General features: G+C 47.9%; 2 protein-coding genes across 3 annotated transcripts in view; both read right to left on the minus strand.

The window, feature by feature from the left end:
* Positions 1–9,803: 9,803 nt before the first annotated feature.
* KLHL35 (kelch like family member 35) lies at positions 9,804–16,441 on the minus strand. Its single transcript, XM_068395238.1, has 6 exons — positions 15,552–16,441; positions 13,498–13,682; positions 12,800–12,918; positions 12,114–12,302; positions 11,255–11,443; positions 9,804–9,992 (listed from the first exon to the last, which is right to left on the minus strand). The coding sequence occupies exons 1-6, from the start codon at positions 16,439–16,441 to the stop codon at positions 9,804–9,806; spliced, it is 1,761 nt and encodes a 586-aa protein (XP_068251339.1).
* An 8,042-nt stretch (positions 16,442–24,483) lies between these two features.
* Positions 24,484–27,953, minus strand: part of GDPD5 (glycerophosphodiester phosphodiesterase domain containing 5) — a 189,827-nt gene continuing 186,357 nt past the window's right edge. For both annotated transcript variants that reach the window (XM_068421281.1, XM_068421288.1), the window contains exon 16: positions 24,484–27,150. In XM_068421281.1, the coding sequence (XP_068277382.1) occupies positions 27,035–27,150 (116 nt within the window). In that variant the 3' untranslated portion in view covers positions 24,484–27,034. The remainder of the gene's footprint in view (positions 27,151–27,953) is intronic.

A 27,953-nucleotide genomic window follows, 5' to 3' on the forward strand; every position in this document is an offset into this window, starting at 1 on the left:
ATTGGAAGGTGTCCAGCAGCAATACGAGAAAGAAAAGTGACAGACTTCCTATTCAAAGGAGACATTGAGAGAGCTCGCCAGGATATGTGAGAGTCAGAGGAATGATATAATGCAGCTGAAATGGGAACTGGAAGCAGTGGAAAAGCAAGCAGCTCTCTAGAGACATCACCATGAGTGCCGGGCTCGCCATGGGCTCGTTACAGTAGGAGGGAGACAGGATCAAGATGACGAAAACTCCTCAGAGCCAGCTGTGATGAGAAAACTACACTGGCTCAAGGACCTCAAGAAGTTTTTATCTGCCCTCAAAGCTCGTGTTGCACTTCTTGTTGTGCACCATTTTGTCAAGGATTATTTCCTGCTGATTTTTTTCTACTCTTAGTGAACAAGACATCTACATGGTTGTGGAGCTCCTATCTCAATATCTTATCCTTTATCTTAAAGGGTAATGGCCTCTTGCCAAATTAGATTTGCTGTATTCCCCTGTTTGGGGACTTTTGTTCATAGTTTAAGAGTTCAGCTTAGTTCTACGTCATATGTTTGTTATATAGATCCTTATTTAAAATATGTATAATTTAGATAAAGTAATAAAAATAGATTGTCAGGTAGTTGTCCTTTCAGTTACTTGTTCACTGAATTGCTCAAAGAAATTTTGTAGACATGAGAGAGATGATTCTTTTTCATTTAAATCTTATTTTACTTCCCTTTTTTGCATTTCACCCACCTATTCCCACAATGAAGGCTGTTGTGCTGTGCTGCTTCAGATCTCTTACAGCACAGTGAAGAATTCGGTTTGATCCAACTGCAGCTTTTTATTCAGGGACCGGTGCTATAGAGTGCAGAAAGAAGATATGTTTGACTCACTGATGAGGGAACAGAGATATTTGATATGTTAAATGACTTGGTTGAGGGCAGCAGGGAAGAGATGGCAAAAACAAATACTGGGTCAACCTAGAGACTTCATGCAGAGTTCCTCTACTCTCCAGAAAGAAGGCAGATATGGAGTAAAGTGAGCCAGTATCTATCTCCAGGGCTTAAGCGCAGCTGAAGGTGTGTAATACATGCAATACCCTATTAAGGCTGCTAAGAGCACATGCGTCTGTGGGGAGTGGCCTGAGCATGACCAAGGTACTATTTTTACTCCAAGAGGATGAACCCCATCGAGTGGGACCTTTCCAGGCTTCCTCAAAGCAAGGAGGGAAAGATGAGCTGCACAGTGTGAACAAGAACCCAGCCATTTCATTTTTTTTCTAAAGACACATTTTTGGACACCCTAGAGCTCTTGAGATGCCCAGATCTGCTACCCAATTTGCATTTCTCTGGTTTGGCTGCTGAGGTGTTGAGCTATGGGTTGGAATGAGAAAGAGTCAAGGTGCATCAAAATATACAGCTCATCATTTCCAAAGCAAAATGGCCATAAGCCACCTAAATTGAGTTCAACTGTTAAGGAGACAAACATAACTATGGTATTTTAAAAACAGTGCAGGGATCTGAGAAATATTGGTCAAAAATATATGTCAATGCTGTTGCTTTTGGTTACACTTCATGTTAAAGGTACATTTTTAATGAAGAGAGAAAATGCCACCAGAAGGTGATCCAGATCTCTCTATTGACCACAGGGTTTTAACACTAGTACCTCTATGAAGTAGTTTAAGTCAGGTGAGGAGACTTTCATCCTCAGTGCCCATCTCTTCTTCTTACCTGAGTCCTTTGACAAGTTACTATGGCCTTTAGCTGTTCCTTAGGCTGGAGAAATGCTTCAGGGCACCCAACAGATTTGTAGAGATGGGTCTTCGTGTATGTCTTGTGCTTCCAATGCCCCCTCTCTGTAGGGTATTGCCCTACCCCACAAGAGTATTAAAAGGAAAAAAGCATATTTCAACAGTGAGAACCACATCTGGTGAGCTAGGCAGACCTACTTAATTACTGAAGCAACCACACTTTAGCTCTTATTTACCTTTATTGTACTTTATCACAAAGAATCACCTCCGTTTTGCTCCACATTCTGGATTTTCCCCTCCTCTTCAGCCTTTGCATCCAGCTCTTGCTGCTCCTTTGAGCATCCTTGCCCCACATGGAGGACAGAGCTGCCCAAGCAGCGTACGTGGGTAGAATAGCCTCCTCGGGTGGCTGCGGGTCCTCCGTGCAGAGCAGCCCCTGTTTTCTGCTGCCAGTGGGGCTTGTTGCACACAGAGGCTTTCAGTCTCCTTTTGGTGTCTTGGCGGTTCATTGAAAACAGGCTCTGTCACCAAAGCGGTGAGCACAAAGGCTGCTGGCCACAGCCCAGGCATGCCTCTGAATCCCTTTTCTGCAGAGATTACTGGGAACCAAAAAGGGACACCCCGCACAGACTGTCAATGACCAGCGTTTTGCCAAGGCCAGGCTAGATGGGGGCCCAGCCAACCTTCTCATACAGAGCAGTGGGGTACCCTTGGCCAGATCTGTGGGACAAGAACCTTTCTCAGAGGTGTTACGCATGGCAACCCCTGCCCACCTGTGCAGTGCAGTCCTTGGGGACAACCCCAACTCCAACCACCCCTTCTGTATCTAGCAGTATTTTGTGGTAAGTTGCTCACATCAAGGTTGCTCAGGTGCAGATTTCCAACTCTCTGCAGCTGGATGAGTGTTGATGTCTCAGTCTGGTGTCATCATGACTGGCTGATGCAAAATGAACTTTATGTACTTTATATCTCGATATCTCTGCAAAGGTGTGGTGGGGCAATGCTTGCTCCAAGATACTGATCTGCTTGAGCAAGGTGTCTCCTTCATGCCATCTTCTATCGTCTATGCTCCAGCTCATGTGGATTCTTTTTTGGGTGACCTTCCGGCCATACTTTTGCTTTGTGCATCAACCGATTGCTCTGTAACAAAGCACCAAGTCCCTCACTCTCCCTCCAGGGGAAGTTGCCCTCTTTTCTGTTTCATTTTCAGCTATAGTCTTTTAAGATTTTGGTCACTTCCTAGACTGCTGAGATTGTTACATCATCATTTTTCATTCATGCTAATCCAAGACACACACAAACTAGGGAAGGGAATACCTAGAGACCATTGAAGCTTCCAGAGGATCCAGGCTCTCAGTGTAGTGTGTGTGTGAGTTCTAAAAGCAGGAATCAATCCTTATCACTACAAACTGGTAAACATCTTATTCCACATGAAGTAGGAATTTGAAGCCACGTACTGGGTCTGAATGACCCTGCTGGTCCTACCATTATTTGCATTTAATAGGAAATAAATCTGGTCACATCAACCTTGCAATAAATCTGACACAGTCCCCCCCTCCCTTTCCTTCTTACACGAATATTTAAAGCTAGAAAGACAGCCATTGAAACCACTATTATCTCTGCCCACCAGTTCCCAGCTGGTTATTGTGACCCTTAATCAGAGTTAATCAGCACCAGCTCACCCTTTCAGATGGGACTTGCTTCCCTGCACACTGCTCTCCTGCCCCATGATGCTATCATCTCCTGCCAGCTGGACAGCTAAATGGAAAGACAGCTTCAGCATCTCCAGGGGCTGGAGTGTAGTGATGCCCTGCCACATTCATGCTGGGGAGGTGGTTTTTTCAGCTCTGTGCATTAAAAACAACAATTACCATATGAGCAAATAAGCTGGATTCATTAGAGACAGCACATGCATCACGCCTGAAGTGGTCAGGCAAGGAGCAACAGGAGTGAGCAAAACAGCCCAGGCCAGCAGGATGTCATGAGGGAAGTGGTACAACTCTGGAGGCCAAGCCTGTATGTGACAAGACAAAATTAGGGTAGGAAGGTTTGAGCTTGAGAGAGGTGAAAGGGCAGCATGGGGAGTGAGAGGAGGAAACGATTTCTACGACCAGTGACAGTGTCACATGTAGATGGCAAGTCAACGGCAGCATTAAAGGCGGTCTCTCTCTGGGTCTGTGGAAGTCAGTGGTGGGCTTAGTCCAACCCCAGTCCATGGCAAAACAATGGGGAGCTGTTGTCTTCTCCCTTGAGTAAGCCTCCCATGAGAAATCTTTGCCTGAATGAAGCTATCTCAAACTTGCATCATGCAGAGAGCATTGGGTGGTGAGAAACATCCCCTGATGTGCCCACTGTGAAGCACTGATGGCTCTCACCTCCTGCCAAAGCACAGACTGGTGGCCTCTCCCTGATGCCACAGCAGACCAGAGCTGGAGGCAGTTGGTTTCACTCCATGCAACAGCAGGCTCAAAACTTCCTTTGAGACAAGTGCTATAATTACTCCTTCATTTATCACAGTTCCCAAGAGCGTGATAATTTAGGTAGAACTAAAACACCTCTTTCAAAAATGCATCTAGTCTTGACATAAAGGACTTGCAGGGTAGGAGAGAAGCTTCCTCCTATAGGAAGTCTTTTCCACCTAAAGGTTAGGTAGCTACTTCAAAGTAGTCACCAAGGTGTCTCTCAAGTCCACCAAGAGTGAGAGGCAGCTCCAGTGGGCTGCTTAGCTTGCTCCAAGAGACACATCTAAGGCAAGGGGGGCTCTGAGCAACTTGATCTAGCTGAAGATGTCCCTGCTCATTGCACGGGGGGGTTGGACTAGATGACCTTTGAGGTCCCTTCCAACCCAAACCATTCTTTGATTTTATGACTTTGGAGGAGGGTCGAGTTTCTGTCTTTAAGAAGTACATCAGACTTTCTGATGGGTGAAATCTGAAACTTATGAACCTCAGTTCAGGTATTTAAACCCTTGTTTAGATTTACATGACTTGTTCTTCCCACAATTGAGTTTTGTTTGCTGGAGAACTGAAGGACACAGCAGTGTCTGTGAAGGTACCTATACGACACTTAGGACATCAGGACTTGGTATCAAATGTGTTTGTGCCTTCTTTCTGCTAAACATCACCAGATGAGCACTCTGTAATCCTTATCCCACTCCTAAGTAATTTTGATGGCTCTTCTGCTCCTCAGGATTTTCGTGTGTTCTGCCAAGTGTAAACTCTGGATCTGCTCCCATGGTCCCTTCTCCATTGCAATGATGGCACTGACCCAGTGCAGCCCTCCATGTCATCCCTCTGCTCCCGCATCTCAGTATCACATCTCTGTTAACAGCATCACTGGAACCTATTTCAGCTGCTTGGCCGCTCTAGTTACCAAATCCCTCTCTGAACGCTGCTCCACAGGATCCTTCTCTAGCTCTGGTTGGCATTTGTTTCTTGCCCAGTTGCATCACATCTCATTTGCCTTCATGAAAAAGGCATTTTTTTTGGCCAGGTAGCAAAGGCTACCAAGCAGTCAGCTTGCTCTCCACAGGAGCCCTGTCTTCCAGATTGTTTATAATTCTTCTAGTTTGTGTGTCATGGACAAATGTTATCAGTCGCTGAAGTTCTTGCTGTCTACACCGCCCACGTGATTTGTTCACAAAAAGCTTTTTCTTTCCTCTGGCTCCCATCCAAAATACAAACATACCCAAAATAACATAACTGCTGAGACAGGCAGTAGGAAAACCGAAAGGATGGGGGGAGGAAGGGATGGCTTAAGCACTGCTTGGAAGTGGTTGACAGTCGCTGTTTTGGAGTGCAAAGAGAAGTCGTTTATTCTGTTTTTAAAAGCTTAAATACATAAAGCTGGATCTACTGCACATGCTTTGCAGATGATCACTACTTTCTTCTACGTTTTTTGCTATACAGAGCTCCCACAGCAAGTCTGTGTATTAGTGTAAACACAGCAAGGAGGTGCTTTAGACATTGGAATGGGCTGCCCAGGGAGGTGGTGGAGTCACCATCTCTGGAGATGTTTAAGAAAAGACTGGACATGGCACTTAGTGCCATGGTCTAGTTGACATGGTGGTGTCAGGGCAACGGTTGGACTCGATGATCCCAGAAGTCTCTTCCAACCTGGTTGATTCTGTGATTTTACATGTGGTCTGAGAAGTCTTCCCAGAGACTGAAGCAGATTGTACTGGCAGACAGTTTCATGCTTTGTGTTCTTCTGCCACACCAAGGAAGAGCAAGAATCAGCCAAGATAAATTATTTTTCATTTTCTCTGGAAATACTCTTTCCATTGTGCCAAAAGATGAGTAAAAGTTTCCCCATCCTTCAGCTGCATTTGAATGCTCCAGGCACCTCTCTACACTGACTTGGCCATGACCCCATATAATAAAGATATGATTCCCTGCAGACAAAAAGCAATACCTTGAACTTCCTACCTGCTTAGACTGAGAATTCAGGTATCCCATACAGAGGCTGGGACACCTCAAGGATGGTGCTACCACAGCTCCACTGATGCTCCATCAACAAAGTATTTTTGGAATGACATAAAGCAACATGCACAAATGAAATTCCTGCAGCAAAAGCACTTAGGAGTCAAGGTAAATATTTATTATTTCTAAAAAAAAAAAGTTAAATTCTTTCCCAACCCTCCCCTGCATGCCCACAGCTCAGAGCCCTTACAAAATACAAACACATTTCAGTGGTACAATGAATATCACGACCAAGAACGAGGCAAACATTTTAGTATCTATGCCACAACTTCCACCATCATGTTACACCTATTGCAACACATCACACATGTCAAAAGCACATGGGAAAGCTGACAAGAACATCCTCTACCCTTTCGAGTGAGCTTATTTCTACAGGAGTAAGGAGTGAAGGACAGCAAGAGACTCCCAGGAGGCATTAGGAAAATCAGGAAAGACTGCAGAAAGAGAAGGTGTAAGTGCAACTGGAAAATGTCCTTTTCCCTATCAAGGCTATTGCTATGCCCAAATACATCACCATGCTCTTTTCAAGAACAAAAGCACAAAGATCTGCCAGCAGCCAAGCAAGATATGTCTGTCTTCACAGCCCTATTCTATATACATTAGGCAAGGCAGAAATTTGGCATGAGGACCAACGCTTTTATAAGGTCTGATTCCTCACGCTGCTCACCATCCTCAGTTGAGCAGACTTTGCTCAACGCATGCCCTTGCAAGCTCTGGGTGTGCTCATTCTCTTGAAACACCAGCAGTGTTTTCCAAAGTGCAGACCAAGAGGAGGGACATACTAATGGGACGGTCTGTGGAGAATTAAGAACCTCTTCGGCCATATGGATATTGAGGTGAGGTGGAGATACTGGGTCCCAAGCCACACACTTCGAAGGGGCACCCATAATGAAGCGGTGAATATTGAGTCCAGTTCTGGGCCCCTCAGTTCAAGAAGGACAGGGAACTGCTAGAGAGAGTCCAGCGCAGAGCCATGAAGATGATTAAGGGGGTGGAACATCTCCCTTCTGAGGAGAGGCTGAGGGAGCTGGGTCTCTTTAGCTTAGAGAAGAGGAGACTGAGGGGTGACCTCATTAATGTTTATAAATATGTAAAGGACAAGTGTCATGAGGATGGAGCCAGGCTCTTCTCAGTGACATCCATTGACAGGACAAGGGGCAATGGGTGCAAGCTGGAACACAGGAGGTTCCACATAAATATGGGGAAAAACTTCTTTACAGTGAGGGTGACTGAACACTGGCACAGGCTGCCCAGAGAGGGTGTGGAGTCTCCTTCTCTGGAGACATTCAAAACCCACCTGGACGCGTTCCTGTGTGACATGATCTAGGTAATCCTGCTCCGGCAGGGGATTGGACTAGATGATCTTTCGAGGTCCCTTCCAATCCCTGACATTCTGTGATTCTGTGATTAACACACAGGGGAGCAGTAAGAGAGGCAAAACTGGGGAGGAGAGATGGACTGTGATTTGAGCTCCTCAGGAAATCATGCTATAGGAGGATAAAGGTCTCTCTGGCACTAAAGGCCATCACAGCATGGGTTGATGTGCTCATGCTTTCTTTTGTGCTAATTTAACTAACTGAAGGAAAGTTGCCAGTTTCTCCTGAAATCGCCGTTCCCATTAAAGACCCAATTGTGGATGCAACTTGATTGCAAATAAAATTACCTTTTAGGAGCATGAATTTCCTTTTCTTTCCTCATGGGAATAACCTATACCAGCGTTGAATCTCCTTTATATTGCTTAAAGGACACGTTGTGCTGCTCATGATCTGATTAAAATGGCTAACCCACATGAACAGGAGAATTTGAGGCTGAGAACATCCAGATAGTGCACCTTGATGAACAAAATGGCTATGACAGCCCTGAGACTTTCCAGATGCGACTATGAGGAGCATTGGGTATGCTTCATGCAATGAAACACCTTGCTCATTGCTTGGGCAATGGAAGAACACACATTTCCTAAAGAGAAGAGGAGATCAGTGTGACCCAGTTGCAGCCAATTTTGGTTCTTCAGCAGGGACTTCTTTTTGCCATGTTTTACAGGTAAGCCTGATATCATCACAAAGAAGAGATTAACTTCTCGGGGTTCACAGAAAACAGAAATACTAAACAGGACCACATAAAAAACAGCTATATAGGGGAAGCAGGCAAAACCAGGAGGTTTAAGACAATTGTTCATTAGCCATTGGAAGGGGCTGCCCAGGGAGGTGGGGGAGTCACCATCTCTGGAGGTGTTTAAGAAAAGACTGGACATGGCACTTAGTGCCATGGTCTAGTTGCCATGGTGGTGTCAGGGCAATGGTTGGACTTGATGATCCCAGAGGTCTCTTCCAACCTCATTGATTCTGTGATTCTGATTCTGTGATTCTGTGTAATGAAAAGGCCCTGAAAATGCGAGTATCTGGGCCAGTGGACATAGTCGTTTCTTCTCCTTCAGGAAGAAGTCATCATTGGGGTGAGAAAAGGAAGGTGCAGAGAAAAGAGCAGCCAGCCAGCAGCCTGCTGTAGAGGAGTGCACCATACAAGTAATGGGAGTTTTTACGAGACCCCACTCTACATTTGGCAGCAACTAAGTCCCTATTTGAGCAACATGAATATTTACATGGACTCATTAGAAATTGCCAGTTCCAATCATCATGGACTAAACACACTGACACCAAAAGCTATGACTATTCTACCAAATCAAGTGTGCTCAGGATCAGTTCTAGACCTGAGATCAACTGGCTTGGAGCTACACAGTCTGTGTAATTGAACGCTTGCCCTCCAAATGAGCTGTGAATTCAGGCTCCCAGGGGCTCTGTATCAAATCTGTAAATATTAAGTTTATTTTAATACTTGCCAGCGTACTCCAGAGCCAAAATGAGCCAGATGTGATTCTGTGGCTACCACGTTTCAGGTCTTAATGCTTAATTCCTACACATTAATATTCCCCTACCTCTGCTCTCTGAAGAAGGAGCTCTTGGCTACGTGATTCACTTGTCCTCTCAATGACAAAGGGGGCTTTAGTGGAGAAATTTTCTTGGGATATCAGCTTTGAAGCCTCAATCTCAGCTCTCCACTGTAATGGGACTAGCTGTTCGTGGACGTTATGGCCATTTAGGTCACCACCGTGGTTGGACACAGGGCTCTACAGGGGTAAATGCACAAATATCTTACAGTTTTAGCTAAACAATTGGATCTTGTAACTGTAATTGTGACTGCAACGGTCTTGGGTGTCAGAAAGCAGCAAATACATGTCCTTGCAGGGCAGTGAGCCTCTACTGCCAACATAACAGAAAACAGTAATCTACATCCGTGACTACCTAAGTAATGGTCCAATTCAGTAGTTCCAAGGGCTGCAAGGATACTTGAATCCTACTGTGGCAAGCTCTGTGATGCAGCTTCACACAGCCCAGCACCCTTTCATCCTCTCACCTAGATCAGCACCAAAGCCATTGGCATCACCAGGCCAGGAAAAACAGAACAGAGGCTGCTCAGGGGCTGCCTGGAGCACATCTTCTTCGGTGCCCTTCTCCACGCAAAGGTGAGCTGTCTGTCCACATGCTGGGTGGCCACTGTCTCAAGGGGAGGCTCTGGGTGGGAGGTGGACGCAGTTGGAGTCCCGTAGTCATCTGTTCATGCGCTGCAGGATGGTCACGCAGCCGTGATAACTGGTACAGCGCTGCAGTGGCGGCTGCTGCTCCACGCTCCCCGTTACCGGGTCGAAAGTGAATGCTTTGTCTGTGCCTTCTCCGTTCTCGTCTCGGCCACCCAGGATGTAAATCTTCCCTCCACACACTGTCAGGCCACAACTCTCCTGGAAAGCAGAAGGAAAGCCCAAGAGCTGAGGAGCAAGCCTCTAGCTTTAGGCAATGGGGCTGAGCAGGGGGTTGAGTCATTGCAATGGGCTCAGCTCTCACCTGCCCACCAGAAGGGAGGGAAAGGAGGTAGGGTAAGTGATGTCTGGCTCTTGGGGTGCTGCAATCTTACTGTTTCAGTAAGAGTTTAGGCACTTGGAATGCCTCAAGTTGCTGTTTCTGGCAGTCCCCCAGACACAGCACAGACTCACAAGCACACCAAGAGCCCAGAGAGCCAGCCAGCACCTCCCTGTGAAAGCCACTTATAAGGGTGCACTGACTTGGTCATTTTAATTCAGACCAGGGTAAGCTGTGTCCCATCATTCCTCTTCACTGTGCCATGGCTCACATTGCAGCACGGCTTTGGAGTACAAAACCATTATGAGTGGGCCTCTCATTACAAGAAACACCTTGAGGTGCTGGAGCGAGTCCAGAGGAGGGCAACGAAGCTGGTGAAGGGTCTGGAGCACAAGTGTGATGAGGAGCGGCTGAGGGACCTGGGGGTGTTTAGTCTGGAGAAAAGGAGGCTGAGAGGAGACCTTATTGCTCTCTACAACTACCTGAAAGGAGGATGTAGCGAGGTGGGGGTTGGTCTCTTCTCGCAAGTAACCAGTGATAGGACAAGAGGAAAGAGCCTCAAGTTGCACCAAGGGAGGTTTAGATTGGAGATCAGAAAAAATTCTTCACGGAAAGGGTTGTCAAGCATTGGAACAGGCTGCCCAGGCAAGTGGTGGAGTCACCATCCCTGGAGGCATTTAAAAGATGAGTAGATGTGGTGCTGAGGGACATGGGTTAGTGGTGGCCTTGGCAGTGCTGGGTTAACAGTTGGACTTGGTGATCTTAAAGGTCCCTTTCAACCAAAATAATTCTATGATGCTAAACCAAGATACACAACCACCACCCAGCTGTGTTCAGCCCACAGAGCAGACTAGAGCCAGTATAAACCTCATCCTGAAACACATAGCGTGGAGAACAGGTCCTCAACACCAATGGTTTCATGCTACAGATCCACTCCTCTGTCATTAGTATCACAGAATCACAGAATGTCAGGGATTGGAAGGGACCTCGAAAGATCATCTAGTCCAATCCTGATGGAGCAGGATTACCTAGATCATATCACACAACGTGTCCAGGCGGGTTTTGAATGTCTCCAGAGAAGGAGACTCCACAACCTCTCTGGGCAGCCTGTGCCAGTGTTCAGTTTCCTAAACCTCTTCCTTACCAGAGGCCCAGGGAGGGTGGCCACTTCTTGCCAGCTGTCTTTCCTTGGATCGTAGCTGAAGATTTTACTGAGGAGTCCACCTACAACATAAATGATATTGTCCAAGCAGACGGCACTGATGCACCTCTGGTAAAAAGGAGTGGGAGACAAAAGAGTCCACTTGTTGTCCTCTGGATCGTAACACTGGACCTGGGAGGAGAAACGCAGCTATGGGAACACGATTTTACCACATCTCCCTGCTTGGATGAAGCTGCTATTCACTAGAAATAAAAGTACATGAGGACAGAAACACAGATGGGAGTTTCAACACCCAGACACCAGCGCAGTGAGCAAAGGGATGAGGGGTTCCAGCATTCCCTCTTGCATTCAAGTCTCCCAGAAAAACTACAAGCCCCCAAGGTGGCTGTCCTTGATCCAGACAGTGCATGGTTAAGCGTTCAGAGATGGAGCTGAGAAGCACTGGTGGCTCTGCAGCTCAGGAGACCAGAAGCATCATCTTTGGCTTGCAGAGGTCTCCTCCAGGCAGTTACTACTGTTGCTACTTATATGAAGTGAATGCCCACAGTGTCAGAGGTTTGTTCCTGTGGTGCCTCAGGGCTGACCAGGCTTCAGAGCAGAACAGGCTCTACTGGAACAATGACTAATATACTGTCAACTCCTGACACCGTCCCTCTCTGGTCCCTAAGTCTCATTGGCTTCCATTTAAATGTATGACTTCTCATCTCATTATAAGGGAGTCTTCATTAGTCTTCAAAAAAAAGTCTCCCTTGTAGCTTAAGGACAACCCCATTTCCCTCCACGTTCCCTGACAAACCTTCTTTTTTTAGGTCTCTGTCCATTCTTGATGCCCCAACAATACCTTGTCAGTGTTAGCGGTGTCATCCACAGCACCGCCCAGCACGTAGAGCTTGTTCAGGCAGGAGACCACGGCCGCCGAGCTCACGGCTTGAGGCAGTGGGGCCAAGGTTGACCAGCTGTTGGAGAAGGTGTCATAGCACTCCACACTGGAGAGGCGGTAAAAACCATCAAAGCCTCCCACAGCATAGATCTGCCACAAAAGGACCAAAGGAAGTAGATTAGAAACTTCTGGACTCACCTAATGGGCTATGCTGTCACAGCATACATGAGGGGAGGCTAGAACTTGGTCAGAAGGACAGACATCAAGCCATGGTAGAACCTTGGGGCTGGACTAGATGACCTTTAAAGGTCTCTTCCAACCCAAATCATTCTATGATTCTATGAAACACCCCACACTGTATAGCTTTCACACAAAGACTATCTGCAGACAGCTATCTGCAGAAGTCTTGCACCATCCCATGGTAGATCTTATTGCTACAATTTCATTTGCAGCTACTTCAGGTGACAGCACGCACTCAACTGAAACAGTGATGTCTTGGTTATGTCCTAGTTGTTCTCCCATCAAAACCATCTCTAAGTGACCCAGAAGACAAACACACCCTGACAGTTTCTCATTGTACTGGGCAGCAGCAGAAGTGGGGGACAGTGCTCCATGTGGCTTCTTCCAAAATTTGGGCCATTGATTACCTTGCCCTGAAGTGTTGCCATTTTGTGCCTCCATCGGCCTTTCTGCAGACAAGCAACCTTGATCCAGACGTTCAGCTGGGAGCTCAGCACCCAAACATCGCTGCTGCTGATGTGTCCTCCTGAAAAACAGAGAGATGGAGGGCTGGTGTGATCCCAAGGACAGCCCCATCACCTCACCATGACACAATATTGCATAGTTCCTCCATGCAATGGAACAATTTAGGCCAGAATATGGTTATTGGGTTATGGCCATGTAAACTCAGCTTCCCAAGGGAGATAGATACCCTCTGGACTTCAAGGCACTTGTTACACTGCTCCATCCCTTATATAGACCTCATTTGGTAGGCAATATATTTTAAGTAAGGGACAGGCAGGAGACTCTGACATTTTAGGAAACTCTGTGTGACAGCACACACCAAAACCAGCTCATTCCACAGCTGAACACTTTTGACAGATGCCCAACAGGAGGGAAAGGTTTTTTTAATACTGCTATCCTCCCCCCTCAAAGGTGAAGTTGTTTCTTGGGACAGCAAAATCCAAACCACCCAAGGATAAACTTCACCAAGAAGTTACTTTGCTCCAAAGCTGAGATGCACGTGAATGACTCCTAGTGTACAGACCTAAGGAGTGGCTGTCCAAGGAGAGGTCGTGCTGTTCTTTGCAACCAGGAAAGGACCATCTGGTTCAGGGTATCTCACCTGATATGTACACGTCGTTCTTCAGTGTGCAGGCAGCAAACTCTGACTTGGTATAGCCAGGCACGCTGGGGAGGGCTGTCCACTGCCTGCTCTTCGGGTGGTAGAGGTCCGTGAAGGGCAGCTTCAGAAGGCCTTTCTTATCACAGCCCCCAATGACGATGATGACTTCTGCCAGCTCCATGAACCTAGACCATGAAAGGCATGGGTAAGTCCCCAGGCCAGGCTACTCCTTTCCATCATCCTTCCCATCCTATCTAGGAACGTTGGCAGCACGGTCCAGTAGATAGGGCACGATCGTCCCCTGCATCAGCTACTCACTTTCTGGACAAATCATTTCACCCCTGCACCTTCCCTTTTGTCTGCATGATCAAATCAAAGGCACCTCGAGCTTGAGTGGGAAGGGGTCCAAACTGCATAGGGAAAGGAAGTGGGAATGACCTTTAAAAGTCCTTCGTGAGATTGCCTCCTGCCACTCGCCCTCCCCCTTCCAGGACAATCAAACCTAATCCTCAAGGCACAGCCACGAGTGTGGAAAGCTGTTCCTGGCAGCCTGCCTGCAGCAAGCTCTCTGCCTGGAGAGAGAAGTGTTTCCAGGAACTCTCTCTCTCTCTCTCTCCCCAGTCCTAATAGCAGTGAGCAGACGAGACAGACAGCGGGGGAAGGAAAATCCTGCCAGCTTGTAGGTGGCAAGAGAGGAACGGCTCTGCAGGGTGTGAGGGGAGAGGAAGGAGGAGAGTGAAAGAGGGTTTGAAAGACTTGGTCCAAAGTTTGTGAAGCCTGAGACAATTCACTTAAGACCAAAGCTGTAAAAGGAGGGAGGTAAAATGTGGATGCTGGGGGGTGGGATTTATCCCCAATGAATTTTAGCTGTTTGCATCCTTGAGGAGGTTACCACAGACCCTGTTATTGAGCAGTTCTTTATATAATGGCCCACTGCAGTATTCAGCACAGAGAAGATGTGTCAAACCATCTCTTCCACCTGACAGAAACACATCCTAAATGCCAGGCTGGGACTTCTGAGATGCACTGGGGCAACCTCCATCCTTCTGCCCAGGATGCTCCACTGAGCGGCAAAAAAACGTGCACTCCTTGGGCTGAAGAGCAGGAGATCACAAGAACATGGCACTGCAGTCCCACGGCCACAGGTGTCCTCTGGAAAAGGATGGGGAGCCTTGCAAACCAACTCGGTTTCATATAGCAACCCACCTCAGAGCAGAGGTGTCCAGCAACACTCTTACCAAGCACACCCTAAGGAACCTGTGGCACCATGAGGAGAAGCAGAGACTTAAAACGTGGCTGGTCAAACCCAAACTTCACAGTCACAAAAAGATGCAGATTTCTATATACACCCGACCCTATAAATCACTTTTTCGTTGCCTCCTCCCCTTTACACTGGCAGCTGCCCAGGCCAGCATCTCTTTATCTTCTTGCTATTCATCAATAATTCAATGGAAAGAAAAAAAAAGTAAAAAATAATAATAATTTGGGGATGCCTAGGTAGCCACCTGGACAGCAACTGCTTTTTTCCCTGGACATTAATTCCTGACCCTGCAGGAATGCCTTTGAGCTAGACAACATGCTGATGGCCAGGAGGACTGGTCCAAGCCTTCCTGCTAACAGACAGCCTGGAGAAGGTGAGAGAGAGACGGAAAGAGGTGAAATGAGAACAGACCAGTTGCAGAGCTGTGAATGGAAAACAGGTCTCAACCCAGTGCTCTACCCATTGGTGAAAGCAGATAGAAATAAAGAGCTACAAACACTGCTTCCTGCCCATAGTCTGGGCACATATCTGGGTAGCATCACTGCACACCCAGAGCAGCATGACGAGAGCACTTCTTGCCAACAAGTGTCACATGTGTTAGTATAAATTTCACAGGAATCTTTTAAGCCAGGCAAACATCTCCAATGCCTTCATTTTGGAAACAGGGAGGCCAAGAGAAGCAATCAAAGGAAAAAAAAGAAAGAAAAAAAAAACAAACCAAGAACTCTCCTCAAACTCTAAGATCCATCAACGTAGGCCATGCCAGTCTAGGGAAGAAGACACTGTGTTTTACCTTCTGGGCCTTGATCGCAAAGAGCTGACCTCGTTCCCGAGGATGTAGTACTTGCGGGCCTCGTGCAACAGAGGAATGCACTCCTTTGAGTCCTGAATGAGTCCGTCCATCTCCACCTTTTCCAGGAAGTAGGTGGGGTCAAGCAGGGGCAGACGCACGTGCTCAAGGAGGTCCTTCAAGGCTCCCTTCCTGGCAGGTACATCATGCCGTACCCAGCGCATGACTGCTTCAAAGACCACCTCCTCCTTGAGGACCACCAGCTGCTCATCGGACAGATATTCAACCAGCTCCTTCACACCCATCTCCAGGAACTCTTCATGACATGACACCTCCACAAAACACTCCAGCATGAACCTCTTGCTCTTTTCTGTCAGAGAGGCAATGGAGAATGAATCAGCAAACTTCATGATGCCCAAGCAATTACATGGGTGGAGCTGGCCTTCAAGGAAGGTGATACAAGCATCTCTGAGCTTGGAGATCTGCAGCAAGTCAGACAATTCCAAGATGCCTTCAACATTGTCCTCCTGAATTATGATGTTCCCCCCATACATATAATCAAGAAGGAGAGACATGGTGGAAGCAGATATCTTCTGGATATTAATGATATCCTGGTGGCCTTCCTTGAGATTGCCACCAAACATGGCCCGGAAATATGTGCTGTTGGCTGACAAAGTGGCACGGTGACAGGGGAATTCTTGTCCATCAATTAATAGCACCACATCTGTGAAAATGCCGCTCTGCCGGTAGGAGTTCAGTGTCTGGAGGATTTGCTCAGCATGGCAGGACCCATTGCAGAGCTTCATGTGCAGCTTTTGTTTGCTCGGGTCCTGCGTCACATTTTCCAGGCCGGTTGTCCTGAAACTTGATTCTTCTTTCATCATTCGATGCATCCTGATTGGGAAGCAGCGGAGGAGACAAGAGAACAGTACGCTATTAAAATATCTGACCACGATGTCCAACACCATCATGATTTCTGCATCTTTCTCAGTGCTATGAGGAAGTACAGATTCTCGCCAAAACGTACTCAGACTCTGCCCCTTCATCCACACACTTGGCTCATCCTCAGTAACCAATGTTTCCTCCAAACCACAGCACAGTGATGAGCACTAGGATATTCCCAATCCAACCCCATCCCAGTAGACCAACTTCTTCTCATTTTAGATGTTTCTTCTAAGGAAGTTGTCTTGCCCACCTTATGCTGTACTAACACCTGGACACACTTTCCATTCTTTCTGACATCTTGCAGCTCTTACTAACTGTTTTCCCCATCCTGCCAAATGCAAATGCTCCATGGTACAGCCCAGCTGGGAGCAATGCACTCCTTTGATTTTTTCTATCCACCATATTTCCCTAGATGTCTTATTCCAGGCAAAAATCCAGAGGTAAGGATGTAAGACTGAGATTTGCCAAAGGTAGCTATGTCAGGGCAATGGTTGGACTCCGTGATCCCAGAGGTCTCTTCCAACCTGGTTGATTCTGTGATTCTGTGACATGACCTGCCCTAAAGCAGAGATGTAGACATCTGACATACCTTTCTGCTAGATTTGTTCTCCAGATGATTTAAAATCTTTCTTAAAGGACTTCATAAATTGCAAAAAAATAGCTGACTTCTCTCATTCAAGCTACAATGTTCACAGTTGACACTGACAGTATGAGCAGTGTGACCCATCAATTTAGGATTGGGAAAGTCATGTACTCAGCCTGGAGGGTGCAAATAGCTGCACATCCAAAAGGGTGATCTCTGCTCAAGTCAGGGGGTAGGCCACCAGATCACCTGTAAAGAGTAAACCCTAGGGAGAAGGGCCTCTGCCTGCAGAGGGGGTCTGAAAAGTAGAGGAGCATTATGGCATTGAAATAGTGACAAGGGTTGACTATCTCTGGCAAAGGTAAGTGAATCAAACACCCCAAAACCCTCAACTCCTGCCTTGACCATCCTAGACCTGCTAACAGGTTGGCTTTGCCCCATTTCCTCCACTTCTCCCCAAAAAACTGCCCTGACCCCTCGCTGTTGCACAGACCCAGATGCTGGGAGGAAGAGTGAGAAGGGAGTTGAACCTGGGTCTCCCTGTGCTTTCCCATCTGGTCTCACCAGCTGGATGTTAAATAAAAGGGGCACAGCAATGCCACCACCTGTGTTTTAAAATCAGGGAGTCAGCACCACTCCTTGAGTGGGGGTGCCAGTGAGGGCAGTCAGCAGAGCACTTCTGATCACAGCTTCTACCACGGCCATGCAGGTTTTAGATTGCTTTTCTGATGCTCTGTAACAGCGAAGAGCCTGTTCTGGGGGGGGCTCAGGCTCTGCTCTTAAGGGCCCTCTAAGTCAGGCTCTGGAGCATCTCACCACAAGCCTCTGGCAGGAGCCCAAGTGCCCACTTGGGTGACAAGTTACCAGACATCAGTGGCTTTGTGGTATCCACACACTCCCCTGCAGAAAAGGAGGCATCCCTTGAGGAGGATTACCTTGAATTTCTCATGAGTCAAAAATCCCTGTCTTATGTCTAGTCCTTCACCTTTTTCCTACACCTGTATCTCCCAGACAGCCATCGTGTCTGACCACAGACCCCAAAGGTGCTCAGATTCTCCCATGCTCCAGAGAACGCCTCCTGGCCGCACCTGCACCAGGGTAGCCATGTATAGGACAACCAAATCTAGTCCTGAGGATCCTCACCCCACCACCCTGAGAAAGTGTCACCGTATCCTTTGTGCCTCCAGAATCCCTCAGCAATGGGAAAAACACCTCTGCCCATGCCATGGGGGAGCTGCAGAGACCTAAAGAGCAGCGAAGCAGCATGTCAAGCCCTAACTAAATATCTGAGAAATCCTGTGGCAGTGGATGAAGTCTCTAAACACCCTGAACACCACTGATGGGTGCTCATGGCTGTGTACAGAGGGGAACCGCTGTTAGTCTGTTTAAAGTGATTTAGAGAAGTCACAAAGGCAGCTCTTCAGAGATGCCTTTCAAAGAGCATGGCAGACTCCACATTTTGCACACACACGCAGTTCCAGCCAAGAAAGAAAAACATATCCATATCCTTGCTTTTCTCCCTGATCCACATGTGTTTCCAAGCCATCAGCTCCACATGACTCAGTGCTGGGAAGAAACAGCTCGGGCTGACCTCCTTACAAAGAGACATCCCCCCCTCCCTCCCCAATTCATGCAAATGCCTTTCCCCAGCTCACATCCCTCCTGCCTACCCAGGAGACAAACGATGCTCATGCCAAAGAGTGGGTTTACCCCATTGCCCTCACCCATGCACACTCCTCTCCAGTCACCCTCTCCATCCAAGCACCACACAGCAGCAAATGTTATTTTTTTTTTTTTTGTCAAGCTTCCCCAGCTGGTAGTGCAAGAAGTCCAACGTTACCTGGCCCACAGGTTGTGTTCTCCAGGTGGGACTTAGCGAAGACTCAACTTCCCTTTCGGAGAGCTCCCATCCACGTCGCGGCTCCGCACGAAGACAGGTCCCCTCCGCAAAGCACGCTCAGCCCTTCTGCGGCAACACTTGGGGAAGCACAAAAGCATCCCCTTTATCCTCACTGCCAGAGAGGTGGGGGAGAAATCTGCTTTTGTTTCTCCTGAATGACATGCCAGAGAGCTAGAGGGCATTAGCCATGAAGCTGTCAATAACAGCCAGCCAGGGAGGAGCCAGGACCCAGGGAAAACCCATCGCAGCTCAGGGAAAATATATCACACCAGGGCAGCTTAAGAAGGCTGAGCCATCTGGAGAGCAAATTGGGGTCCAGGTGGAGCGACTCACTTGATAGAGTCTCTGGCTTGCTGGAAACCACCCTAAAACCAATAAATAAATTACGTCTCTGTAGGCAAAAAGATGCCCAGAGCAAGAATGGACTGGGTCAGGGAGGAGCTGCAGTCCCCCTCATTAACGTGTGATAATTAGGTAATTAGATCCTTGAGAATGGTGAGGACAGAAGGGGAGGTTTGCCCCGTGTGGCTTTCTGCACCCTCCCCTCTAACTTGATCCCAGTTGTCGGCTGAATTTTTAAACGCTCGTATCAGGGATCAAAGCAGCCCTGGGGAAGCTCCACGAAGTAACCCTTGGGCTGAAGATTGTCAACCCCCCTAATGTGATGCAGCCAGCCTTCCCTCCTTCGTCCAGCATCGCTTTGAACAACTTGTATTATTTCACACTAGACAGAAGAGAAATATTAATAATAACCAGCCGCTGCATGTTGTCATCCCAGTGAAATCGCCTTTCTGCGGGGCACCACCGCTGTGTTTGCTGGCTGGCTCCTTTCTGCTCCTCTCCCATGGCTGGGATGCAGGGCACAAGCTGGCATCCCGCTTGCTCCCGACATTTGCATATGAATCACTGGCAACCTGGAAGGGACTGTGGTTTCCCAGCCTGCACAGTGGGCTGGGAGGGTTCAGGGTGTTGGAGTCAGTCCAGAGGAGGGCGACCAAGCTGGTGAAGGGTCTGGAGGGTCTGACCTATGAGGAACAGCTGAGGGAGCTGGGGGTGTTTAGCCTGGAGAAGAGGAGGCTCAGAGGTGACCTTATTGCAGTCTACAACTACCTGAAAGGAGGTTGTAGCGGAATGGGAGTCGGCCTCTCCTCCCAGGCAACTAGCGATAGGACAAGAGGACACAGCCTCAAGCTTGGCCAGGGGAGGTTCAGGTTAGACATTAGGAAGCATTTCTTCTCAGCAAGGGTCATTAGCCATTGGAAGGGGCTGCCCAGGGAGGTGGTGGAGTCACCATCTCTGGAGGTGTTTAAGAAAAGCCTGGACATGGCACTTAGTGCCCTGGTCTAGTTGCCATGGTGGTGTCAGGGCAATGGTTGGACTCGATGATCCCGAGGTCTCTTCCAACCTGATTGATTCTGTGGTTCTGTGATTTGCTCTTAGGACCTTCCACCCTGATAGAGTTGGTACTGCCAGGCTGCACCGACCAGGGGTGCAACCATCTCTGCACATGGATGGAGCTAGAGATGATCAGGAGCGGGTCATCAGGACAAATGGCAGCACGGCACTGATCCTGCTCTGTGATACGCAGCAAAAATGTCTCCAGAGTCTTGGAAACCCTTCAGCAAGGTTGCAAAGCTGTCCTCTCCTTGCAGCCATAAAGCACGGAGCTACCAACATGTTCAAAACCCACCTTCAGCTTCAAGCAGTGTGTGCAGCCCTGGGAGGCGGCTGGGAGCAGCTACTAAGGGTTCTAAACACACAAGGTTACTACAGTGAGAAGGCTTTGCAGGGTGCCCATGCCAAGCTGCCTAGCGAGTAGATTTCTACAGCCAGAATGCACTGCACTGCACTTGGCCCTGGATCTCCCCGTGCGATGCCACTGTGCCCCAAAGCCGCTGTCACTGTGCAAAAGCTGTTCTACAACCCACGCTTGTGGCCTTTTGGCATGAAAATGAGGGTATTAAATACCCTACAGAGCTTCAAGAGGATGTGGAGATGTTCAAAAGGGCTGTCTGTTAGCTCCCAGTGCCCTGGGTCTTCTCCCAAGGTAGATACAGACACCAGAAGCAGTGATCATAGAGTCCCAAATGCACTGTAAAATCCCTTCTTCACATTAAAAATACTCAGCTACTGGCACGTGGCCCACAGAAGCCATTAGGCACAAAGCCACAAGCATTACAATGATGCAAAAGGGAAATATAAGTATTTAGGACCAGGAACTCCAGACGCCTGTTGGGGAAAGCTCTGTGTGAATGTAGGACCAAAGCTTCCTGAAGGAGCAGCAGACTACGCATGTCAGAAGGAGGAAAAAGTAGGAAGGAGAAGGGACGCAGCTAAACTGAAGAGAAAATAAGGAGAAAAGAGTGGCAAAGACAAGAGGAAAGGTAGGAGAGAGTTTTGGATAAATCAGGTAATGGAGGCCGCAGTGAGACATCTAGAAGGAGGTGGTCACTAGGACTTGATCATGCTTTGGTCTCTACCTCCCCACCACACGCCTGAGAGAAGGAAAGGCATCCTACCCAGGACAGCTCTCTATGCACTCCTGGCACCACCATCCATATCTCCACCTTGCCATGGAGAGTCAAGACACCCTTCCTTGCACCCTCAGACAGTTGGCAGAGGTGAAGGGCAGTCACCAGCATCTGGGAGAAGAGACCAAAGCAGGAAAGCCAAGTAGATAAGGAAGGGCAGAGAAGTAACTAGAACAGAAACAGGGCCCAGAAGGAAGAGAAAGAGAAAACTAAGAGGTTTAAGAGGGGAAAAAAAAAACCAGCTTGGTTTCCTATTTCACATATGGTCACAGAATCAGAATCTTCTTGGTTGGAAAGGACCTTTAAGATCATGGAGTCCAACCATTAACCCAGCACTGCCAAGGCCACCACTAAACCATGTCCCTCAGCACCACATCTACATGGCTTTTAAATCCCTCCAGGGACAGTGACTCCACCACTGCCCAGGGCAGCCTGTGCCAGTGCTTGACAACCCTTTTGGTGAAGACATTTTCCCTGATCTCCAATCTAAACCTCCCCTGGCACAACTTGAGGCCATCTCCTCTCATCGTATTGCTTGTTACCTGAGAGACTAACACCCTCCTCACTACAACCTCCTTTCAGGTACTTGTATGCAGCAATAAGGTCTTCCCTAAGCCTCCTTTTCAATACTCACATTGAGCTTGAAACCTGCTCAGGAGCTTCAGCCAAGAAGAGGTTGCTTGCACCAAGAGCCCAGGAGGAGGAGAATCAGCCTTCAGCCTCATGCTGCTGCTGCTGCTCACATCATGGCTAGACTTTCACATTCAGTTTGAACTTTTCAAGCTCCTAGCCACTGCATCACGTTAAGGCTTTGGTGGAGATGATATGAGAGATCCTTCTTTGGCAGATAACTGTGTAGACCTAGGGCATGGGCATGGCCGCATCATCATCACCTCCCAGACCCGAGGACTACAACCCTACTGGCAAATTTAAAGGGCTGGAAAGGTTCCCAGATACTGTGAGAACTATCCCAGCTGTACCACTAAGCTCTTATAAATAAGGGCAGGTTTAGAGAGGAAGAAAAAGAGTTAAATAGCACAATGTTGGCTGTCCCAAGCCATTTGGGCTTAGAGCCAGCAACCAATCGTCAGCTCCTTTATCTGAATAACAGACACAGCCTACATGGCTCTCATTACTCTCCTTTCAACTTTTCAATATCTTTCCCTAGGGTACAGCAACGACAGCCCCCAGTTAGGGATTATTCAATATTGCAGCTATCAGGAGGCTCTACCCCTTCCCCCAGGGCAATTTTATATCTAACACTGAAATGGTCTACCCAGAGCCAGTCAAATTCATGACACGGTACTGACTACCCATCGCCAACCAGTGAGATAGCGTTGTATTTACTTTAATCCCTTTCAACTATCAGTTAAATGCAGCCATTCAGGGGCTGGAGAAAACAGCGGCTTAATGAAAAACAATCCCACATTGACCCAGACAAGATCCCCTTCTCACCCAAAGCACCCTCTGTCTGCAGCTGGGAGCAGATCCTGGGGTAAAGAATAAAAAAATAGAGCAAGCACCAAGCAAGCCTTTCCCTTAACATAGATATTTAGTGAAGAACTGCTCAGAGACTTCTCAAGCTGGATCTCGCATCCAGACTGCTGTGTTTAATAAGTGCTAATGAACGTATGAGCCATTTATTGCTCTTTGAACCTGCTCATGGTTTTTGGCCTTCACAGCACCCTGGGGCAATGACTTGCATAATACGTGTTAAAAATAAATTGCTTCCCGTTTGTTTGGTTTAAAACTGCTGCCTCATTGGTTCTATGGGTGCGTCATTGTCCCCCTGTGGCCACAAACATGGAAAAATTATTCTACAGTTACTGTTCAAGACTCAGGTCTGCACAGTCACCTCCTTTTCGCATCACTGCTTTTCAGCTACTGTCTCATAAAACCTGGATGGCAGAGAACCATAGAATCATAGAACAGTTTGGTTGGAAGGGACCTTTAAAGGTCATCTAGTCCAACCCCCCTGCAACAAGCATGGACATCTTCAACTAGATCAGGTTGCTCAGAGCCCCGTCCAATCTAACCTTGAATGTCTCCAGGGATGGGGCATCTACCACCTCTCTGGGCAACCTGTGCCAGTGTCCTACTACCCTCAGCGTAAAAAGTTTCTTTGTTATATCTGGTCTGAACCTACCCTCTTTTAGTTTAAAACCATCCCCTTGTCCTATCACTACAGGCCCTGACAGAAGAGTCCCTCCTCATCTTTCCTGTAGCCCCTTCAGGTACTGGAAGGTGCTAGAAGATCTCCCCAGAGCCTTCTCTTCTCCAGGCTGAACAGCCCCAACTCTCTCAGTCTGTCTCCGTAGCAGAGGGGCTCCAGCCCTCTGAGCATCTTCGTGGCCTCCTCTGGACTCGCTCCAACAGCTCCGTGTCCTCCTTCTGTTGGGGGCCCCAGAGCTGGACACAGCACTGCAGGGGGGGGTCTCATGAGAGCGGAGCTGAGGGGCAGAATCCGCTCCCTCGCCCTGCTGGCCACGCTGCTGGGGATGCAGCCCAGGACACCGTTGGCTTTCTGGGCTGCACGCGCACGTTGCCGGCTCATGTTGAGCTTCTCATCAACCATCACCCCCAAGTCCTTCTCCTCAGGGCTGCTCTCAACCCATTCTCTGCCCAGCCTGGATTTGTGCTTGGGATTGCCCCGACCCACGTGCAGGACCTTGCACTTGGTCTTGTTAAACCTCATGAGGTTCAGATGGGCCCACTTCTTAAGGTTGTCCAGATCCCTCTGGATAGCATCCCTTCCCTCAGGAGTGTCAACCACACCACTCAGCTTGGTGTCATCAAAAGGAGATGCAACGCAACTATAGCAATCTCAGGAAGGACAGATTTCCAAACATCCCTCTGGTCAGACCTTTAGCTCCCTCATGAAGCACAAAAAAGCAGAAACACAGGGAGAAGATCAAGGCATCACCATTTTCCAAGCAATCCCCGAACACACGACAGTGTCACAGACTGACAGGGGAATACTAACAGTTTATTTCACAGAGCATTAAGAGTTCATTTTGGTCTAGCTCTATTTTCATCAAAAAAGTATCATCCTTTTAAAAAAAAAGGTAGCAAATATTAAGTACGATAACGGTAACAGTCAGTGCATTACGCATAAAGTTTGGGTCTCATCATAACAAAAAAAAAAGAAAGAAAAGAGTGAATTGTGAAAACAACTCTTTGTTGGATTGCTTTTAACACTTCCAAGCTCTTCAGCACTTGACCTTTCAATAGTCATCTCCAAGGATAAAAACAGAACATGCAGGTAATTATCAACAGATGCTGAGATTTAACATCTCTCACTTGGCAATGACAATCCACCAGGAATGTTTCAATACAGCACCACGTTAGAAGGAGAAGCAACTTTGTTCTCAAAAGCCTTGAAATCCACCAAAACCTTGCAGTTCTGCAGAAAAAACACACCACGTTTCACAGACTCGAGAGAGTACCATATAGAAGGACAGTATTTGGGGAAGGTCAGAGGGAGCACGGACCAGGGTCTTATTCCACTTACATTCATAAAAACCCAGGGTAGATGCCACAGAATTAAAGTCTTGAGTTGCACTGCTTAGGAGGTGCTTATTGAAGCACCACAAGTCACATTTGTAATATCAATAGGGGTATTTTCCTTTTACATAGGTGTTGGCCACTTTTGCCCCCAATTCTTACATGCTAAGCCCAAGACCTTGGGGTTTCAAAATGCTACTGGAGTACAGCTTAAAAAAGATAGAGCAGGTCAGTGCTGCCAAAACTGCTTGCGGCTGTTTTTATCGTGACTTGTTTCTGGCCTTTTCAAGCCTGCTGTGTGTGTTGAACGTGATGCACATCAGCATCTCCCATCATGGGCTTTACAACCCAGCTTGGCCAGCACCTGAAAATTCAGTCTCAGCTCCCATTCCCTCCACGGTGAACAACTTTGATGGTCCCATCGCTTTCAAGGCAGCGCACACCAAGCTTCAAAGGAAGGTTTTACTCAATGGGATTTCTCACATTGGATGCTGCGTCGACCAAGATCCAGCAAGGAAGGGAGCAACCCAACACCAGAAGGCCATGAGAACTGAGCCAAGACTCATTCACAGCTCTGGCAGCCTTCCAGCTGGCTTCAGCTGCCTTGGTAACTGGCTCCACGTAAACAGCAGTGACCCAAAAATGAGCTCCTCTCCACAAGGCCTTGAAGGTCAATAGCAGAGAGCTGAGACAGCCCTTGGGCTGGCTGTGAGCTGTTTCAGGAAGGGGACAAAATTCAACTGTCTTCTACTTGGTTTCTGAGCTTTTTGGGTTTTTATTTTAACCTCTGGTCTAGGATTTTGGTTTAAAGCCTTTGGCATTGGAAACACGCTGATGAGAGCTCTTGCCTTCATGAGCCTGTCAGCATCTGCTGCAAGACCATCACTCCTTTGGAGGACATGAACATGCAGCTTTAAAGATCCTGCTTTTAAAGCAAGGAGGAAAGGTCTCCTTGCAGGAATAAATTATACGCCGGGGCTGCCTCACCTTCCAAACTATTTACAACTCCTTCACCCAAGGGCATCTCCTTGGCCCAGAGAGGGGGAAGCTCACACTGCACCACCACCTCCTCTTCCTACACAGGTGGAAGGACAGGGAAGTAAGGAGCAACTGCAAATGCCACTTGGAGTGGCAGGCACTTTAGCCAGATCTGAGTGGTGATGGTGCCCACAGCATTGCTTTTTGCAAGCCAACCAGGCTCCCAACAAAGCCCAACTCAGGGAGAAGATAGAAAGAGAGAAGGGGAAAAAAAAAAAAATCAGAAATTAAAGCATTGCTGCCAGCAGAGGCCAATCTACAGCCCACGCTCAGGATTTGCTTTCAAGTCTGTGGTAGGACATTTCAAGAAGGCCATTCCCCTGTGAGCATCCAGGCTTTGGGGAAGGAGGACAGGACAGGGAGAAGGTGCCCAAGTGATTGAGCCAGTGCAACCCCTTCCCTGGCTCTGAACTTCAGTAGGGAAGAGCAGTGTTATCTCCTCTCCTAGAAGAGCTTCTCCTCCAAAGAGCCTCCTGTTGCATTAGAGCTAAAACTTCATTGCCCAGGAAAGGGGGAAAGTGGGGGAAACAAAAAAAAAAAATAACAAAAACAACACTTCACAAGAACATCACAACATTCAGCTGCACCAAGGGAAGGAGTGGAGCAAGGCAAAGGGGAGAAAGAGGAGACACATCCAACGTGTTTTTCCCAGAACCCCCCAAGGGGACTCAGGCTGTCATATCGAGATTGAAATAGCTTCAGTCATAAGGTCGAGGATTTAATGAACATGGTATTTCCATTCATGCCCTGAAAAAATTACACTCAAAAGACAAAAAAAATTCAGATTTTCTACATATTTACAAAAATAAGCCCCCCAACCTCACAACCAGGGAGGTGGAGCAGCTCGTGATGGGGTATGGGAAGGGGCTCTGCCCACCCAGCAGTTCCTCAAAGGTTCCCATCCCACAGCAAGCAGGAGAGCACGGCTCTCACTGCCCGGAGCGAACGCAGGGGACGCCACGCGCCGGGGTTGGGCCGGAGCCCCTCAGTTCATCCGCAGCTTGGTGTCCCGATGATCCGTGGGGGTGACCATCTCGTTGGCATAGCCATTCTCTGAGCAGAGAGACAGCTCGTCCGTGGTCTCCACGCCGTTGTTGATCTCTGGGGAGGGCAGAGAAAGCAGGGACATGGTCACAGGGGTGCAAGTCCCAGAAGCCCCCCATGGATGGGAAAACTGAGGCACTGAGCAGCCATGCAGTTCCACCACATGGGATCCATCTGATCCTACAGGATTTCACCCCGGGTTTAGTAACACTGCACCCATTTAAAACCAGTTCTGAACAGCACCTGCCTCTAAATAGGAGCTCACCTCTAAATTTCAGACCCTGCCACCATCAGAGGCAAAACTGGACCCCCCCATACACATGATGCTATGTCACAGGCTGAATTAGTCACCTGTGGGAAAAGGGTGTAAAATATCTGAGCTTAATCTCTACATTGGTGGCCATTCTGGGACAGGGCAGACTCCAAAGTCACTGGTTTCACTGGGAAAAACATGCAACCACCAACGTTTTGATTGTAAACACCCACCCTAAGCAAGAATGTTTGTTTCAGAGGCACAAAACTTCAATATGTATCCCCTGACTCTAAGGATGTAAGATGTCCTAGACATAAAATATCTAGAACATGTTGGGGAGGCTTAATTCTGCTGTCACCAACTGCTTCCCCTCTCTGGGTTCCCTGGATTTACACCTGATTTTCACCACCTCTGGAGGGCAGAATCAGGCCTGCATTTCACACAATAAGCTCTTTGAAGCAAGATTCGTCGTTTCACTGTGTATGTGCCCAGTACGATAAACCCTGATCCCTCCTGGAGGCCTCTAGCCCCTGAAGACAAAGAAAGAAAACCTCTAACAAAGCTCAAGGGGAGATTATATTCACATTCCTTCAAATGCGAGTTTTCC

The sequence above is a fragment of the Nyctibius grandis genome, chromosome 2, assembly GCF_013368605.1.
Source record: "Nyctibius grandis isolate bNycGra1 chromosome 2, bNycGra1.pri, whole genome shotgun sequence".
Taxonomy (NCBI): Eukaryota; Metazoa; Chordata; class Aves; order Nyctibiiformes; family Nyctibiidae; genus Nyctibius; species Nyctibius grandis.